Source organism: Vigna umbellata, chromosome 1, assembly GCF_029865625.1.
Source record: "Vigna umbellata cultivar VRB3 chromosome 1, Vumbellata_1.0, whole genome shotgun sequence".
NCBI lineage: Eukaryota > Viridiplantae > Streptophyta > Magnoliopsida > Fabales > Fabaceae > Vigna > Vigna umbellata.
Genome location: NC_142165.1, coordinates 13,710,400 through 13,725,517, shown reverse-complemented (window position 1 = coordinate 13,725,517; position 15,118 = coordinate 13,710,400). Strand labels below are relative to the sequence as shown.

Here is a 15,118-nt window from a genome sequence, read left to right as displayed (position 1 = left end):
TAACTATTTAAGTGTTTGAGTAATTCATAACTGAGTCTGTTCCAATCCAATGATATTAGAATGTGGTTTGAAATAATTGATATATTATAGAGGATTGTGAACGAGATTATAAATACAATATGTTAATCTTTATTAATGAATTATAATAAAAAACTTATATGTAGCTAAATTAGAATATAAACTAGTAATAAGTTTTATTTCTAGTTTATTTGATTATAAACTATAATTTAATCTTTAAGAATAAAATTTATTAAAATAGCTTCATGATACTAAATTTTGTCATTTTATATCTACTATTTATCATATTAACTAATTTTAAAAATATTTATAATTTAATAAATTAGGCTATGATAGTCTAAAGTTTATAAATTATGAATTTATCCTCTTATAATCAACTTATCATACACCAAATAAGAGATACATTACTTGTTTTACAAACATATTACATCAAAATTGTTTTTTAGAGGAATAAACTATAATCACAGTTACATATATATACAGAAATAAGTGTTGTGAACTGATAATCCCATGTCAGACTTTTTGCATATAAATTCAATCATTACCATGACAGATTATATATTTGGAATTCAATAATGAATTTAATTCTTATTATATATTCAATGTTTCAAGAAACAAATTCTAAACTTATTGTTTTTAAGATTTTTTATTGAAAATTATATGTAAATTAATCTCAGATCTTATGTAGTCATTCTTTAACAAATCTTAAAAAAAAAAAAACTCACTAGTCTTCTTTGTTTTATTTTAATTGACCACTTCATCTTGGTAGCTATGTCTTTTCAGGTACATCTTTTATTAGTGGTTCTAATAAAATAATAATTCATACTTAAAAAAATTTAAATAAAATGTATTGCTAGTATAATTTTTTTATATTTGTATTACAAAAATATTGATTTTACAAGTGTTAGTTGACATATATAGAGAGATGGTATAACTGACATAACAGAAGCTAATAATACCATCAAAACAAATTGAACTGAATTCACAATGCAATTCTTCCACTCAATAATAAAACACATTATAAGTATTGCATATTCTAATAAAATACATAATCTCATTTATATTTTTAAATATTCGTTTACATTACATTGAAATATATTTAATGTAATTTAATAAATATTATAAATGGTATTCAAAAGATAATTATTGCACTCTTCTATCATCAAATCCTGAATACAGCTACATTAATTTTTTTTTCTTGACCAATTAGTGAACAAATAATATGTTAAGTTATGATTAACAACTATTTCTTCTATTATACCTAATAAAACACAACTTTTTGTTCTATCCAGCTAATAAACGTCTTAAGAAAGCTAAAACTAATGAATAATAATCTTATTAAAAACAAAAATATTTAAACGACTTCTTAGAACAACTCAACCATAATATTTTATTAGGATTTTTTGATAAATATAAAAAATAAAAGAATTTTTTTTTCAAATACTTTAATTTATATAGGTGTTCTGTTTTAAGGGTTTACTTCCATTTTTTTAACTTTCTAATTATTCAAATAATTTATTTTACCTCAAAATTTTATATAGTACGTTCCAAAACTATATAATTGATTTATGTAAACAAAAAGTATTAAATAGAAAAATGTAACACAAAATATTTTTATTTTTATTTAGATACTTTATATATATATTTTCTTTTACAAAATCTATATAGATTAATATTACATCAGTTATTTACATCTCGTCTATCCTAATTATTAGATGAAATTTTATAACAACAAAGTGATTTAAACAATTACAAAACTCTACAATTGAAACTAAAAATTACACATAAACCAAAATGAGAATTAAGCCTAACAAAAAAGAAAACCCACCTTGATCCATTATTGACCACAAAAACTAAGGTTTGAGGTGGCATGAAAGGATAAGATATAGGAATATTTGCCTTTCATTTGATACCCTCCCACAGGTAGGGTATAGCTATGTGTAAAATAGTAGTATAACAAAACTTAGAATGAATTGCCATATCAGCATCATTAAGATTATAAAATGACATTGTTGGATGTTGTGGACCCTCTCAGAATTTTGAAGGGTCCCATTTCGCATAACAAAGAACTCAACTTAAGGAATGTGTGGACCTTTCACCAAGTTGGCTTTGTGACATTGATTTATGCAACTTTTAGTTTATAGTATTTAATATAAAGATTTGGAGATGTAGCATTGTCCCATCTGTGATTGTGTGTGTTCCCTCCCAAACAAATTGAAATGCAAAATGTTGCACCACAACCAGCCCTTTAAGCTTAGCCAATTTCCAAGGTCTACATTTTCCCTCCAATGGTCCCCCTTTGGAGTTTATAAATCTTCATGATCATAGCCAATGCCACACATTTATCTATTTTTTAATACATTAATCATGATTATTTGGATAAACTTTTAAAATCTAAGTTTTTAACAATGCTTAGATTTTTTTTATATATATGCAAATTTTCATGTTCAATCTTCCTAAACATAATGGTTTAGAAAGAAATAGTTTAACTCTAAATATAGACAGATAAAAGTTGCAGTTTTTTCTGTCACAAAGATTGCCGACCTTGCTGCGCGGTTGAGAAGTTGAAGTCCTAAATTTAGTACCACGTTGGATTTTCCGAATTATTGTTATTATTTTATAATCAGAAAAGGAGAGTTAAGAGGGTGATACTGGAAATTGAGCAGTTCCAAGCAGTTATAGTCGACGAAAATTAAGCAAAATATTTTGCGTTGAGTTCGTGACTATTCAACATCTGTGATTCTCTAAAGGTTTTAAATTTGGAAGGAAATAAAGACTGCACAGTCACTGCTGCAGAGTGTGTAGAGGTCACTGGAGTTGATTCTGAAAAAAAGAAGAGAGATCGATACATGGTGTCTTTGTCACTCTCTGGATTCTGAGCCTTTCCGAAAATCATTTATCTGTTTGTCTTTTGGATTAGGATTATACACCTCTCTGATTGTACGTGAAGTTCCTAATACAGATATTAACAGAGATTAAGGTTGATGGAATCAGTATGAAAAAGTTCCGTTTTTTAAACATTTGCTGCACTGTTTATCTTCTGCTTTTTAGATGGGTATGCTGCAGCTTTTGAAGATTTTTGTATTTATTATTTGTTTCTTCTTCTTTTTATTTGGGGATTGTACTTGATTTCGAGAAGGGTGTTTGAGTTAAACCGACTTTTCTTTACTTTTCCAAAAAGAAAGGACCTTTAGACATCCATCTTCAAATGTCTGTTCCCGGTTTTTAATTCGCAAATGCTGGTCAGTTTTCTTGTAATCATTTGTTTTCTGCGATGACTTTGTAATTTTTGGTATGTGATTAATGCATGTGGGTATTTCTGAGCGGCGCTTCTTCCATATCAGAGCAAGTTCCATTTCTGGGCTGCATTAAAAATCCTTCCTTTTGGGTGATGACAGAGAAAATTGAGGAAATTATAATGCACTGTGGAGTGTTTTTCCATTCCTAGTATCTGTCACACTTCCTGTCTTGTCTTGCTTAGGTTATTTATAATTCATCCTGGAACAAGGCCATTTTTGTTTCCCTAGTTTTTAAAGTTTTCTTCTGTTTTTCTTTGTACTGTTCTGTGAACAGTGTGCACTCAAACTTGTTTAAACGGTAATTTCTTTTTCTTTTTCAGTGACAATATAAGAGTTATGGATATTTCTCACTATACAAGGATTGTCTTTGACAAAATTCATAAATTTGAGCCAGAGCATGCTAGAAAGATAATCGGTTATCTCCTTCTACAAGACCATGGAGAACTAGAAATGGCAAAATGGGCTTCGTACCCTGACTGTTACATCCGTGAAGTGGCATTTCAGGCCAAAAGGGAGCTTCTCAGATTGTCTGCGAAACCAGATATCCTTCCAATTTCACATATGGTCAACCCTCAACAAGGTTATGGCCATTTAGCAATAATGTCTCCTAGAACTCCTACTACACCAAACTTTCAGGTTCCCCCTCTCTATTGGGATCCACAACCTGCTGGCAATATCAATCCAGACTTTATGGCAATGAATTACATGGATTCTGTCATTGAGCTTCAGAAGCAGACACAATTGTGCAGTTTGGAGAATCGTATAGGTGCTGTAAAGACTGGGACTGTAGGGGTTGCCAACGATTACTGTAGAGATGCTTCTGCTGCCAATTTTGGTGGCAAAGCTGGGAAAAGGTTTTCTGAATATCCAATGAAAGTTTGTCACTATTTCAACAAAGGATTCTGCAAACATGGAAATAACTGCAGATTCTACCATGGGCTAGTTGCCCCTGAGAATTTATCTCAGATGTATGGAAGTGATGCTAGTGGTGAGGATCAGGTGATTTCCCCAGGGTCACTGGCACAGCTAGAGAAAGAAATTATTGAGCTTCTAAGATCAAGGGATGATGCAATATCGATTGCTTCTCTGCCAATGGCGTACTATGATAGATATAAGAAGGTACTGCAAGCAGATGGTTATTTAACTGAGAGCCAAAGACACGGTAAGTCTGGCTATAGTTTGACAAAGCTTCTTGCGCGACTGAAAAATAGTATTCGTCTAATAGTGAGGTAAATTCTTATATTTTTTTGCATGTATTGTGTATTTAGTGTTTGATCTTTGTGATCCTTATTTGACTTTTTTTGTGGTTAAATTACAGACCTCATGGGCAGCATTCAGTGACTCTGGCAGAAGATGCTCCCACACAAATGAAGAAGGGAGAGTTTCCTCGAAATATCAGTGCTTCACGACAGATATATCTGACATTTCCGGCTGACAGCACTTTCACAGAGGATGATGTCTCAAACTACTTCAAGTATATTACAATTTTTTGTTGTTATAGTTCATGCTCACATTACTTTGCATTTGCAGTTGATTATTTGCACTAATGAACTGACTTTTATACTTTTCATTTGTAGCACATTTGGGCCTGTTGCAGATGTTAGAATTCCAAACCAGCAGAGAAGGATGTTTGGATTTGTGACATTTGCTCATTCAGAAACTGTCAAAACTGTTTTGGATAAAGGGAATCCTCATTGTGTTCGGGGTTCTCGGGTTCTTGTGAAACCTTACCGGGAGAAAGCAAAGATTAATGAAAGGTGAATTCCTTGTCGCTTCCTTTCAATTTGTTATTTTATTGCAGGTTTTTGTAGTATTATGGCTTCAAATTCTCATTTATTCTTTTAACTGTAGTTATTTGAAGTTCATGTTTTAAGATCAAAGCTTATAGCTTTTGGATTGAAATGACAAAATAATTGTTATCTGTTTTGCTAGGGATAGAAAAGTTTGATGAAATTTTCTTCCTTGATGATTCCATTGTTCTTAGTTATTCCTCCTTGATGATTACACAGCCTCATATCTATCACCGATAATTTGATAACATTTCAGTTCAGTGCCTTCGAGGACGTCTGTTAGTTGAACATTTGAATTGCCAAACTCAGTAGGGATGTCTCCTGATAAGATCTTTTCCTTGATGATGTGGTGATCTCTCAATGTTTGGTCCTCAAGTCAATAAGGATTGAATTTAAAGCAAAACGGAGGACTTCCTGATTGTCACAAACATGTATCATTGGTGCAACTTCCCCGAACCTCAATTTTGTGATGATACATTTTTAGTCAAATTAAGTTACAGGTGGCTAGGGCCATGGTTTAACATTATACTTCTGCATTGGGCCTGCAACAGCACTTGCTTTCATAGAAATAACATGTATCACTATAGGAATGCAGTACCCAAAAGTGATAATATCCTTTCAGTAGGGAGTGCCTGCTTAATATGAAATACAGTATCCTGCCGTCCTACTACTTGTGTGATTTTTGTGTTTCAGGATGCAAATTACTGCATTATGTGTCCTTCAAACGGAGGATATCTGACTTATCACATTGACTCTAAAAGAGATTAGATGGTCAATTCACTCTAAGTCAAGGCATACCAAATAATTAAACAACAATAATGAACATGGAAGGGGGAATTGATTAAGAACATATAATGATTTCAAATACATTCTTTGAACTGTCAAAAACTAGTTTGCTCTCTCTCTGATTGTGTCTGTAGCCTATTTTTTAAATTCAGAAGCAAGATGGACTAATGTAGTATCTTGAATCAGTATTTACATCTTAAGAAATCTTAAATTCTGCTTATATTCCTTTTACCATAATAATTTGCACTTGCATTTCAATTTGGATGCAGGAAGTTCACAGATAGACTTGAGCACACAGTTTGTTATTCACCACACTGTGTAGATACGGATTCTGAACTTAACTCAAGTATGATATTATCTAGTCTGGAACCTAAATTCTTTATTTTCTTTTTTAGAAGAGAATATAATTTCTCATCCAAGTTATTTGATGTTATGCTTTCTCTATCTTCCCTTTTTTGGAAGAAGATTTTGTACAATCTAATGCATAATTATAATTTATTTAGCTCCAAGAAGTTTGGGGAACCATAAATCTTTTAGGAGGCAGCTGCAAGAGCAAGAACAGGCCCTGGAACATGAGAGGAGAAGCCTTGCACAACTGCAGTTTTCCTCAAAACCTTTATCCAGCTCACCTCATTTTGGTTTCTCCTTGGATGAGACAAAAGTTTCAGATGGTGTGTAAGAATAAATTGGATGTTTGCTTATCAAGTTTTAGTATATATTCTATCTATCTTATGTTGGTTGAAATAAATTATCATGCAGATCACTTCAGTCTTCAGCCACCAGAAGAATCTTTCCGTTTTCCACTGCATGCCAAATCCATACATACAGACGACAATTTCTCTGATGAGGAAAGGTATGCATTCATTTCACTTTTCTATTACATTCTACTGCCTGCTTGTTTTTAATACATTGAGGTTTAATTTTACTCTACTATGGTCAATGTCAATTTTGGTATCCTAATAATTTGTTGCTTGAATTTAACCAGGTATGCATCCATTTCTAACATAGCTTTTGTTTTGTGAAGTAGAAAATGAGACTATACAATTTATGTGTAGATGATATTATTTGTTTGCAAAAATGCAGTTTGGCTGCAACCACATCTCCTGAAATATTTTGTTGACTAAGGATCATATAATTTATGTTTTCAATTCTATCCAGCTATCAAGGCCTCAACCTCCCAGACAGTCCATTCGCGTTTCCAATAGATAGTGAGATGTAAACAAATCATAGTTTCAGATACATATACAAGAAATATAGAGTTCAAATAGATCAAGGCCCGAGGTATCAGCTTTCTTTTGATACACAAGACAATTCTTGTGTTGAACTATTTTCTCAACCAGTGCAGCAATTTAGTCAAAATTCCAGGTAGTGCATACATGCTGAAGAAGAGACATTGGAAGGAGTTCCTCTTAACAATTGAAATTGGTGGCATTAACAAAAAGTTAATGATACATGTAAGAAGGTTATAGCTTTTAATTACAGACAGGAGCAGGTGGCAGAAGCTTTGAATTTTAGAACATATAGTTATAGTTATGTTTTGTTTGATGAAGTCATTAGTGGATGAAAAGAACTAGATATTTTGTTGTCCACAGTTTTTCTTAGCTTAAGAACCTTAGAATCTGTCTATGACTAAGGGATGTATTGACTGTGAACAACTTCAATAAAGTTTTTTATCCCTCATATGAGTATTGTATTCTTTCTTTTTTTTGCACTATTTTATAGTAAACTTATGCTACTAAGTCATCAAATGGTTGCTTTACAAAACGTAATACCCCAATTTTTGAGAGGTCACAGTATAAATTTTTTTTCAAAACTTTTCTATAAAACATTTATTTAAGATAAAGTTTTATTCAATTAAAATACAGAAAGAAATCATAATTTTAAATAAAACCACGAGTCTGAAAAACTTTTAAATAAAGAATAAATAATCAATTCTGAATTAAAAGATTCCAAAGATTCCAACTCTCACGTCTACTAGGATATAATCTTATCAACACGTAATATATGCAGTTCTACCAAAATGAACTTTTTTATTCAAGCACTGTCATGGTTTCGGTTGAATCTTTCTATTGGGCTGGTTGGTAGAAAGAAAAGAAATAAAAGTAAAGTAAGATTAGCAGTATGTTTACATTCTTATTTAATATTTTAAATGGGTGATTTGACTTTTTGATTGTGATTGTGGTGCCTTTGATACTTAATCATTGTGATTTTAATTGAGAGATCTAAACCACTTTTGACCATCTAATCTATAAATTAATTAAATTTTGAACGCTTAAGTAGATATTCTCTTGAAAACGTTTTTGGACAAAATAGGAATAGTTAGAAACTTATAGTTAGAAAATTTAACCAGTAGATTGGCCATTTTTATTAAATTGATTATCTTATAATTTGCAATTTGCTTCCGTTATAAGCCTCTTTTCTATTTGAAAGTCAAAGATGTTTGAGAAACAAGTAAAATAGTTTGTTTTGCATTACATGTTTTATATTACTAAACCGGCAAATTAATATAAATACAGGATAATGAACAAGCTACGGAGAATTGAGTACAACACAGAAAAATTATGAAATGAGTCACCATGATAGAATAAAATAAGAACTATAATCCATGAGTAATCTACCAATATTTGATTAAAAGATTTTCCATTTATTCATTTTTCTACAAGTGAGATGATGAAAGTGATATATTATACCAACTGAAAATGTATAACATCTAATAAACGAGGTAGAATTTATGCCGAGAAACTGGAGAATAAGAATGTTATTTCATCAACTCACATTAATGAAAACTGCCGCAAGGTAACAAAAATTGTACAGTTCTGGTGATGGCAATGAGCCCTATTCATTTCAGATACACAAAAGAAGAAAATAGAGGAAAAATATATCTACAAACACGTCACTGAAGGTAAAAACGAAACATGAGAGTAGCGATGACAGAATCCATAAGGTGAATCTTAAAGTTGATACAGCTTCGTTCTTCAAATTATGCCAATATAAGTTTGCAATATTGTCCACAACCTGTGATAAATTAGGGACTAAAGGGTTAATAACAACATACTGAATGTGGTAAGTATTAAGCAGCAACAAACTCACCTCAAGGAACCATGTGTTCTGATTTTCAGCCACAAGCACTTTGTTAAAAACTGTTGAATCAAACACGAACAGCAAGAATGAATTTCACACTAGTGTAGCAGCTTCTGCCGAAAATAAGACACTGATTCGAATGTCATGAAATCATGTGCAGACGGTATGCCAGTAGGTTGAACAAACTCTAATGACTGACTGTGGTTTTCAGCCACGAAACGGACCATAAATAACATTTTGTATCAACTCGTTCCATGACAATAATATTTCAACAAATTCCTCTTCCAGTACTCATGCAAGTTGACTGATATTCACTTGATTCTGTTCTGTCACATTTTTCTTTCATATTTCTCAGCAAACTTTTGAAGTAATAATCTCTGACGGAATGCCAAATATTTATCCAAACTTGTTCCAGCCCACTGTTCGCAAAAACATTCATCAGTTGGTACAAGAGATCCAAGGGGAAATGGTCCTTTTGGAGCTTTCTTTAGGGAAACTAAGAACCTATGACGAGGACGAATTCTCTGGTCCAAGGATAAACTAAGATACATTGGATACTTGGTCAAGGATTGCACCTCATTGTTAAGTTCATTTACCAAGTACAAATATTTGGGCTTTAGATTTTCCTCCAATGACAGAGATAGCACCTGCAGACACAGTAGTCAGCATTAACAACAGGTACAAACTGTTCTTTACATATTATATAACAAGTATCAATTCAAAATATACAAAATGGAAAGAAGGAATGGAAATCTGGAACAGTGAAACAGGATACGTTTCATAAATTAATAACGAGGGAAATGAATTTAAAAATCACCTGCGTAAGGCTAGTCAATACTTTCAAGATATCTGAATTTTTCATTCCTATGCTCCTTAAGAAATTTATTCTTGGAAGTAATCCATCATCTATGCTGTAATGGAGAAGTTGGGGATGTTTTGTCACCATCTTCACAATGTTATCCCTGGGTGCACCCAACTCCTTGGTAAGAAACATATAACGCATATTCCATGAAATGTCAATTCTTTGCACAAGAATTTGGGGACTAAGCTGAATGACCTTACCCAAATCTTTTTCCTTGATGCCTACTTCCTCAACTAAATATCTAACTGTAGGTTTTAATGAATTCTCAACACTGTAAGAAAACAAAGACGGAGCAGCAGCAATGATTTGCCCCATTCTAGAATTCGGTATGCCCAGGCCCCTCAAGAATGCAACACGAGACTTCAAATTGTTCTCCACTGTATACTCAAGAATTTGTGGCTGCCTCAAAAGGATTCTTCTTACATCTCTATGTTTAACACCAACACTCATTAAGTATTCTAACCTTTCCTGTGCGGAACCAACATTAATTTGAAGTGCTTGCATGTGCCTCTCATATATTTGGATAAAGTGTGACTCCTTCATTCCAAAGGTGCTCAGGTAATCAAGAAGTGGTAACCATTTCAAGTCCAAAGGAATCTCTTCGGACAACCGCGGATATTTTTTGTTCTTTACATTTCTACTAACCTGCAAATTGGAAAAAGAAAAATGAAGCTCAAGAGCAGAACAAGTGCATTAATGACATGATTTGACACTAAATAGCTCACCGTATCACCATTTGGTACCTTTCCACTCTCATTTCGTTGTAAGGATGCCACTCTCTCACTTCTAGGCAATCTAATGCTATGTTCGTTGTCCAAAGATCTCAAACCCCACTCCCACTCCTGCTCTTTATTCTTTCCTGCACAAACAAGGTTACTTATGAATATCCAACTTTCCCCTTTAAATCACTCAATAACACTCTTTCAATTATACATACCTTTAACTGTCTTCGACTTCAATCTCTTGTTCCTAACATCAAATTTAGCAGGCTCAGCAAATTCCTCCTGCACACACGTTACACAATGAAAGGGAAATTAATAATAAACAAATAAACATCAATACCAGATTTCAGCAGATAACCGAGCATTCCACAATTTTGTTACCTTGGACAAAGGAAATATTTCAAATGCATAATTAAAACCCACTTCACTTATCCATTGAATTTAAAGCAAAAACTTTGACCACGCAATGAAAGCACACAACTCACATCAGAAAGCCAATCATCATCATCTTCGTCGTCCTCCTCCTCGTCAGTTTCTTCATCGTCTTCATCACTATCGTACAGCGACAGTGCCTCTCCATACTTTGACTTCCTGTTGGTCTTGAGAATTTTCGGATTTGAATGTGCTGCAAGTTTCACTATACTCTTCAACCTTGCAGAACCCAAATGCCCTCTCTCCAAGTTCCGAAATTGAGACTGAAAACATGAAGGAGTCGAAAAGTATAGCAGGGGTTTATAGGGATAGAGAGACACAGAAGCAGCCATTGCTAAAGAGAAACAGAAAAGAATATACTCCAAAACCCTAAGTCAGAATCTCTCTCTGCAATACCAGAGGTTTATCCTCTTTCTATCTAAAACGGTGTCGTTTTTACTTAAAACCATATCTGGAACATGAGTCACACAAAATAACGCGTAGGTGGCGCGAGCCCGTGGGCTAAAAAAGCCCACGTGGCATTCTTTATAACGGTTGTGGTGCTGTGAAGTGTGAAATGAATGAGGTTGGGGAGTTAGTTAACTATGGAAGGAGCAGTTGCAGCGTCTTCTTTGTCTCTTCTTTCATTGGGGAGTGTAAAAACTAGGAGCAGAGTGTCTCGGATCTCTCGCGTGTCTGGGAGACAAGGTTGTAATGTTTTGGTTAAGAATGAAAGTAGAAGAAGAAGTGTAAGGGTGAGTGCTGCGAATGTGGAAGATATAATCACGGTATTTGATCCAGCTCCGGTGGAAGTCACCTGGCAAATTGTGGTCGGAGCTATAGGTACCTTAACTCACAATCACAACCTTTTAAGTTTTCACTTTTCTAGAAATGTTCTTATCTAAGGGACAAACAAATCTTAAAGGCAGATCCTTTTAGCTGTTTTGTGTTTTGTCCTTATATTGATGGAAAGAGAATGGTGTTTTTGTGTAAGAAATTGGGATTTGATTTTCTTTGGGTTTGAATTTTTCAGCTGGGGTTACCCCTTTTGTGGTGGCAGGGATCGAATTTCGCAAAAGAATTGTAAGTCACTCCTTTGGTTGAGTTTATGACTTGTTTGTAAGTCATTAGGTATGAAACTGGTGTGTTTCATGTCTTCAATGTTGGATGCTGTTACAGATAGCTCAAAAAAGATGTGAGGAGTGTGGTGGGTCGGGGCTTGTTCTAAGGGAAAAGGAATACTTCCGCTGCCCAGAATGTGGTATGATTGCATTCACTTCTTCTCATGTCTTGTACTGTGTTCAAGCAATTAAGTATGCAGGTGGTAGAATTTCAATGTATCACTCTGAAATATTCCTAATTAATTTCTGATGTGTCCAGTAATTGAACATCAAACTCAAAATATTGAATGTAAGAAGATTTAAAATCTCATGTTTGCTGGGACAACTACAACCTACTAGGATGTACATTGAATACCTAGGAATTGTAGAAACCTTGCATTACCAAGCTAATTTGAATATCCATTGTCAACCTGAGAATATTTTGGTGTTTAAATGGAGATTTTTCATAGGCCCTTCCCCTTTGGGTCCACAATTCCTTTCATTTTGGTTGTGAGGAGCTGTGACAAGTGATACATTGGTCAATTCTAGCATTTCTTCAGTAATTTCACTCCAGCAGTGTCACTTCAATATCACGTAGAACATTTCAAGAGTTTTTTTCATTAAAAGTGTCAAGGTTTTCTATTAGAAGTTTAGAGTTTTTCTTTTCAACAGATAAATTCTCAAAAACTCTTCTAGGTTGGTATCCCAGCAGGTTCTTGCTACACGTTTAAGTTATTGGTATCACTTTTCAAACCCTTTATTACTCTGAAAGTATAAACGAAAAGGAAGAAAAGTATGAAATTGATATAGAAATTTGGCAAATTATGATCGTAAGTATGAACTATAAGTTACACCAGGCATATGCCGTACACAGGACAAGGCATCCGTGTCCATGCTTCGTAGAGTATGAAGAGCTTTATGTCTCGTTGCTTTGTTTTCCTAATTTGTTTTTCCGGTTTATGTATTGTTGATCTACCCAACCACCTGTATAATTCATTATCTTGCAGTCCTTACCATGCTTTCTATTGCAGGTGGATTCCTTCCTTGGCAGTCCTGGAAAAGATTCTTTTCAGGCTAGTTTCTACAGCGTTGTACAAAAAAACCATACTTCAATAATGACAAATTTATTTAACAGAGACTCAATGTTTGTGAGAATACTCTATCATACACAAACGTAAACAACATAGTAAAGCTATTTGCAATACCAACTACCATTTTCATTAGAAACATTGTAATTTCCTTCTGAGAGAAATGGTATTTGCTACCTTATTGATATGCCCACAAGGAAAAAAAATGTGCAGCAACGGAGACATGTTTGCGGAGTCTCAATACTTAAACGATTTGTGAAAGTGGTAGAAGCTTGGTTTCCTAGCTGTTTTTTCTCATCCCTTATCCAAATAGTATACATCTTTTACACCAATCGTGTCCATTTCGCTATTCATTGAAAAAACCAAGAATCGAAAACCATTTTCCTCGTGTAAAGTCTCTCAAGGGAAGATTATCATTTTAAGGTTGATTTGTTTGTTCCATCCACAAATAATGTACCTCGGATTAAGGTGGTCAAAATCTGTTTTCTTAAGCATTTATTCTGCTAAAAGGGCCAAGTGTACTAAAGGACACTGACATTACATAAAATCGTTCTTTATCAATACCAACTCCATAAGAAGATTCTTTTCAAATTATGCAGACTTCATTGTGTCATTATGACAGATAGGAGTAATTGTGAGTTGACCCTTGGCTACCGAAATTAGTCTGCACGAATCTGTGACAAAATCTTCACTTCTTATCTTCATCTACTTTTTTGGTCTGTAGTCTCACATAATTGATAACTTTTTCATGACTTGATCATATTGACTCTGAACAGTGCATCACCATCTCTCTGCGTGGATCTTGCAGTAAGGTAAGACTTTAGTGACAAAAATTTAAGGGCCACGTTAGTAATTATGGTTGTATGGTGATTATTCCCTGTCTTCTCTATTTTCTTTTTTTTCTGCTTTACATTTAAGAATCCTTGGCTTGGTGCTTGAGTTGGTACAGCCACTCTTTTGGACTTCAATGTTTTTGTATCATCAATGGAAATTTTAATATTATTGATGGACTTCAACTGCAAATTTTTGTAACTTTATTGGGTATGTTTTCTTGCTTTGGAGCAAGAGGTGATGTGATGACCGTGAATTCTTTACTTTTTCGGTTCATGGGATCGAAGTCAATTCTTCTGGTTTTCAAAATCTAAACACATTCAAAGTTTTTCATTTGCTTTACATTTGCTTTATACTTGTTATCATAAACAGGAGAATTGAAGGTAATCCTATTCTAAAATCAATAAGAATTTAATAGTGTTAGCAACATAATAAATGGAATCAACTTATTAAAATATCTCGAATTTATATTTATAAATTTTGAAATAGATTTTGAATTAGTCAATCTAATTAATTATGACTTAATTAATAATATCTTACTTTGATGCAATCATCTTAACATTAATCTTTATTTAACTCAAGAATTGAATTAATTTAAAGACTCATTTAGAATTTTAGACTAATAAAATCGTTCACCCTTATATTAACCGGACCATCATACTATCCATACACTATGCGTCCAATCTGTGGCTCAAACTCTACCAAATCGCAGTTGAATATCACATCAATTGGAGCACACTAGTTGATTGCAATTGGTCAATGCTAATGAAAATTAGTCATTTTTTTCTGCAATATTAGTCAACACTGAGAAATTTTAAAGTCATTTGACTAATTCACAAAACACTGGTCAATCTTCCATTAACGTGCACCAATCTTGCGATTATTGAGTAGCCGTAAAACAAAAGTGGAAAAAAAAGAAGAAAATGATAGCCATTAGAAATGTATGACGTATGGCTGACAATAGAATCGTGTCATCGTATATTATGATTTATGACATGGGCAATAATTATGGTATTGAAAGTTAGAACAAACGGAAAAGAACAAAGTGAAGACAGTTTAGTTCAAATAAACTAAAATTTCAGAACTGGATAACAAAAAAACGGGTTTTTAAGACTGAAAAGAAAGAAAAG

At 33.3% G+C, this 15,118-nt stretch overlaps 3 protein-coding genes across 8 annotated transcripts; 2 read left to right on the top strand and 1 right to left on the bottom strand.

Annotated features, from left to right (window-relative positions):
• Positions 1–2,472: 2,472 nt before the first annotated feature.
• On the top strand, positions 2,473–7,573 carry LOC124833575 (zinc finger CCCH domain-containing protein 18-like). Of its 4 annotated transcripts, none has more exons than XM_088096158.1 (8): positions 2,473–3,011; positions 3,638–4,546; positions 4,636–4,791; positions 4,895–5,074; positions 6,163–6,239; positions 6,397–6,564; positions 6,653–6,746; positions 7,052–7,573. In XM_088096158.1, the coding sequence occupies exons 2-8, from the start codon at positions 3,654–3,656 to the stop codon at positions 7,110–7,112; spliced, it is 1,629 nt and encodes a 542-aa protein (XP_087952284.1). In that variant the 5' UTR covers positions 2,473–3,011; positions 3,638–3,653; the 3' UTR covers positions 7,113–7,573. The 4 variants fall into 4 exon arrangements, with proteins under 4 accessions (XP_087952284.1, XP_087952270.1, XP_087952277.1 ...); XM_088096144.1 differs by having other exon boundaries at positions 2,473–3,073; XM_088096151.1 differs by having other exon boundaries at positions 2,473–3,499.
• Positions 7,574–8,636: 1,063 nt separating this feature from the next.
• Positions 8,637–11,400, bottom strand: LOC124833577 (Mitochondrial transcription termination factor family protein). 2 transcript variants are annotated; one of them, XM_088096122.1, is made up of 6 exons: positions 11,044–11,400; positions 10,774–10,840; positions 10,580–10,695; positions 9,792–10,481; positions 8,984–9,621; positions 8,637–8,908 (listed from the first exon to the last, which is right to left on the bottom strand). In XM_088096122.1, exons 1-5 carry the CDS (start codon positions 11,320–11,322, stop codon positions 9,304–9,306), a joined length of 1,470 nt encoding a protein of 489 aa, XP_087952248.1. In that variant the 5' UTR covers positions 11,323–11,400; the 3' UTR covers positions 8,637–8,908; positions 8,984–9,303. The 2 variants fall into 2 exon arrangements, with proteins under 2 accessions (XP_087952248.1, XP_087952246.1); XM_088096120.1 differs by having other exon boundaries at positions 10,562–10,695; positions 11,044–11,399.
• Positions 11,401–11,537: 137 nt separating this feature from the next.
• LOC124833578 (uncharacterized) lies at positions 11,538–14,180 on the top strand. Of its 2 annotated transcripts, XM_047308094.2 has the most exons (4): positions 11,540–11,812; positions 12,003–12,052; positions 12,149–12,230; positions 13,101–14,180. In XM_047308094.2, exons 1-4 carry the CDS (start codon positions 11,575–11,577, stop codon positions 13,145–13,147), a joined length of 417 nt encoding a protein of 138 aa, XP_047164050.1. In that variant the 5' UTR covers positions 11,540–11,574; the 3' UTR covers positions 13,148–14,180. The 2 variants fall into 2 exon arrangements, with proteins under 2 accessions (XP_087952255.1, XP_047164050.1); XM_088096129.1 differs by lacking the exon at positions 13,101–14,180 and having other exon boundaries at positions 11,538–11,812; positions 12,149–13,094.
• Positions 14,181–15,118: the final 938 nt, after the last annotated feature.

What these genes read in the sequence shown, in the direction of transcription:
- LOC124833575 (XM_088096158.1), top strand. Translation starts at nt 3,654, where the DNA reads ATGGATATTTCTCACTATACAAGGATTGTCTTTGACAAAATTCATAAA. An exon ending in GATGTCTCAAACTACTTCAA is followed by an intron (nt 4,792 to 4,894) that starts GTATATTACAAT and finishes TTTCATTTGTAG; the next exon opens with CACATTTGGGCCTGTTGCAG. An exon ending in TGAGACAAAAGTTTCAGATG is followed by an intron (nt 6,565 to 6,652) that starts GTGTGTAAGAAT and finishes ATTATCATGCAG; the next exon opens with ATCACTTCAGTCTTCAGCCA.
- LOC124833577 (XM_088096120.1), bottom strand. Translation starts at nt 11,322, where the DNA reads ATGGCTGCTTCTGTGTCTCTCTATCCCTATAAACCCCTGCTATACTTT. An exon ending in AGGTACCAAATGGTGATACG is followed by an intron (nt 10,482 to 10,561) that starts GTGAGCTATTTA and finishes TCCAATTTGCAG; the next exon opens with GTTAGTAGAAATGTAAAGAA. An exon ending in TATTGACTAGCCTTACGCAG is followed by an intron (nt 9,622 to 9,791) that starts GTGATTTTTAAA and finishes CTGTGTCTGCAG; the next exon opens with GTGCTATCTCTGTCATTGGA.
- LOC124833578 (XM_088096129.1), top strand. Translation starts at nt 11,575, where the DNA reads ATGGAAGGAGCAGTTGCAGCGTCTTCTTTGTCTCTTCTTTCATTGGGG. An exon ending in AATTGTGGTCGGAGCTATAG is followed by an intron (nt 11,813 to 12,002) that starts GTACCTTAACTC and finishes TGAATTTTTCAG; the next exon opens with CTGGGGTTACCCCTTTTGTG. An exon ending in TCGAATTTCGCAAAAGAATT is followed by an intron (nt 12,053 to 12,148) that starts GTAAGTCACTCC and finishes ATGCTGTTACAG; the next exon opens with ATAGCTCAAAAAAGATGTGA.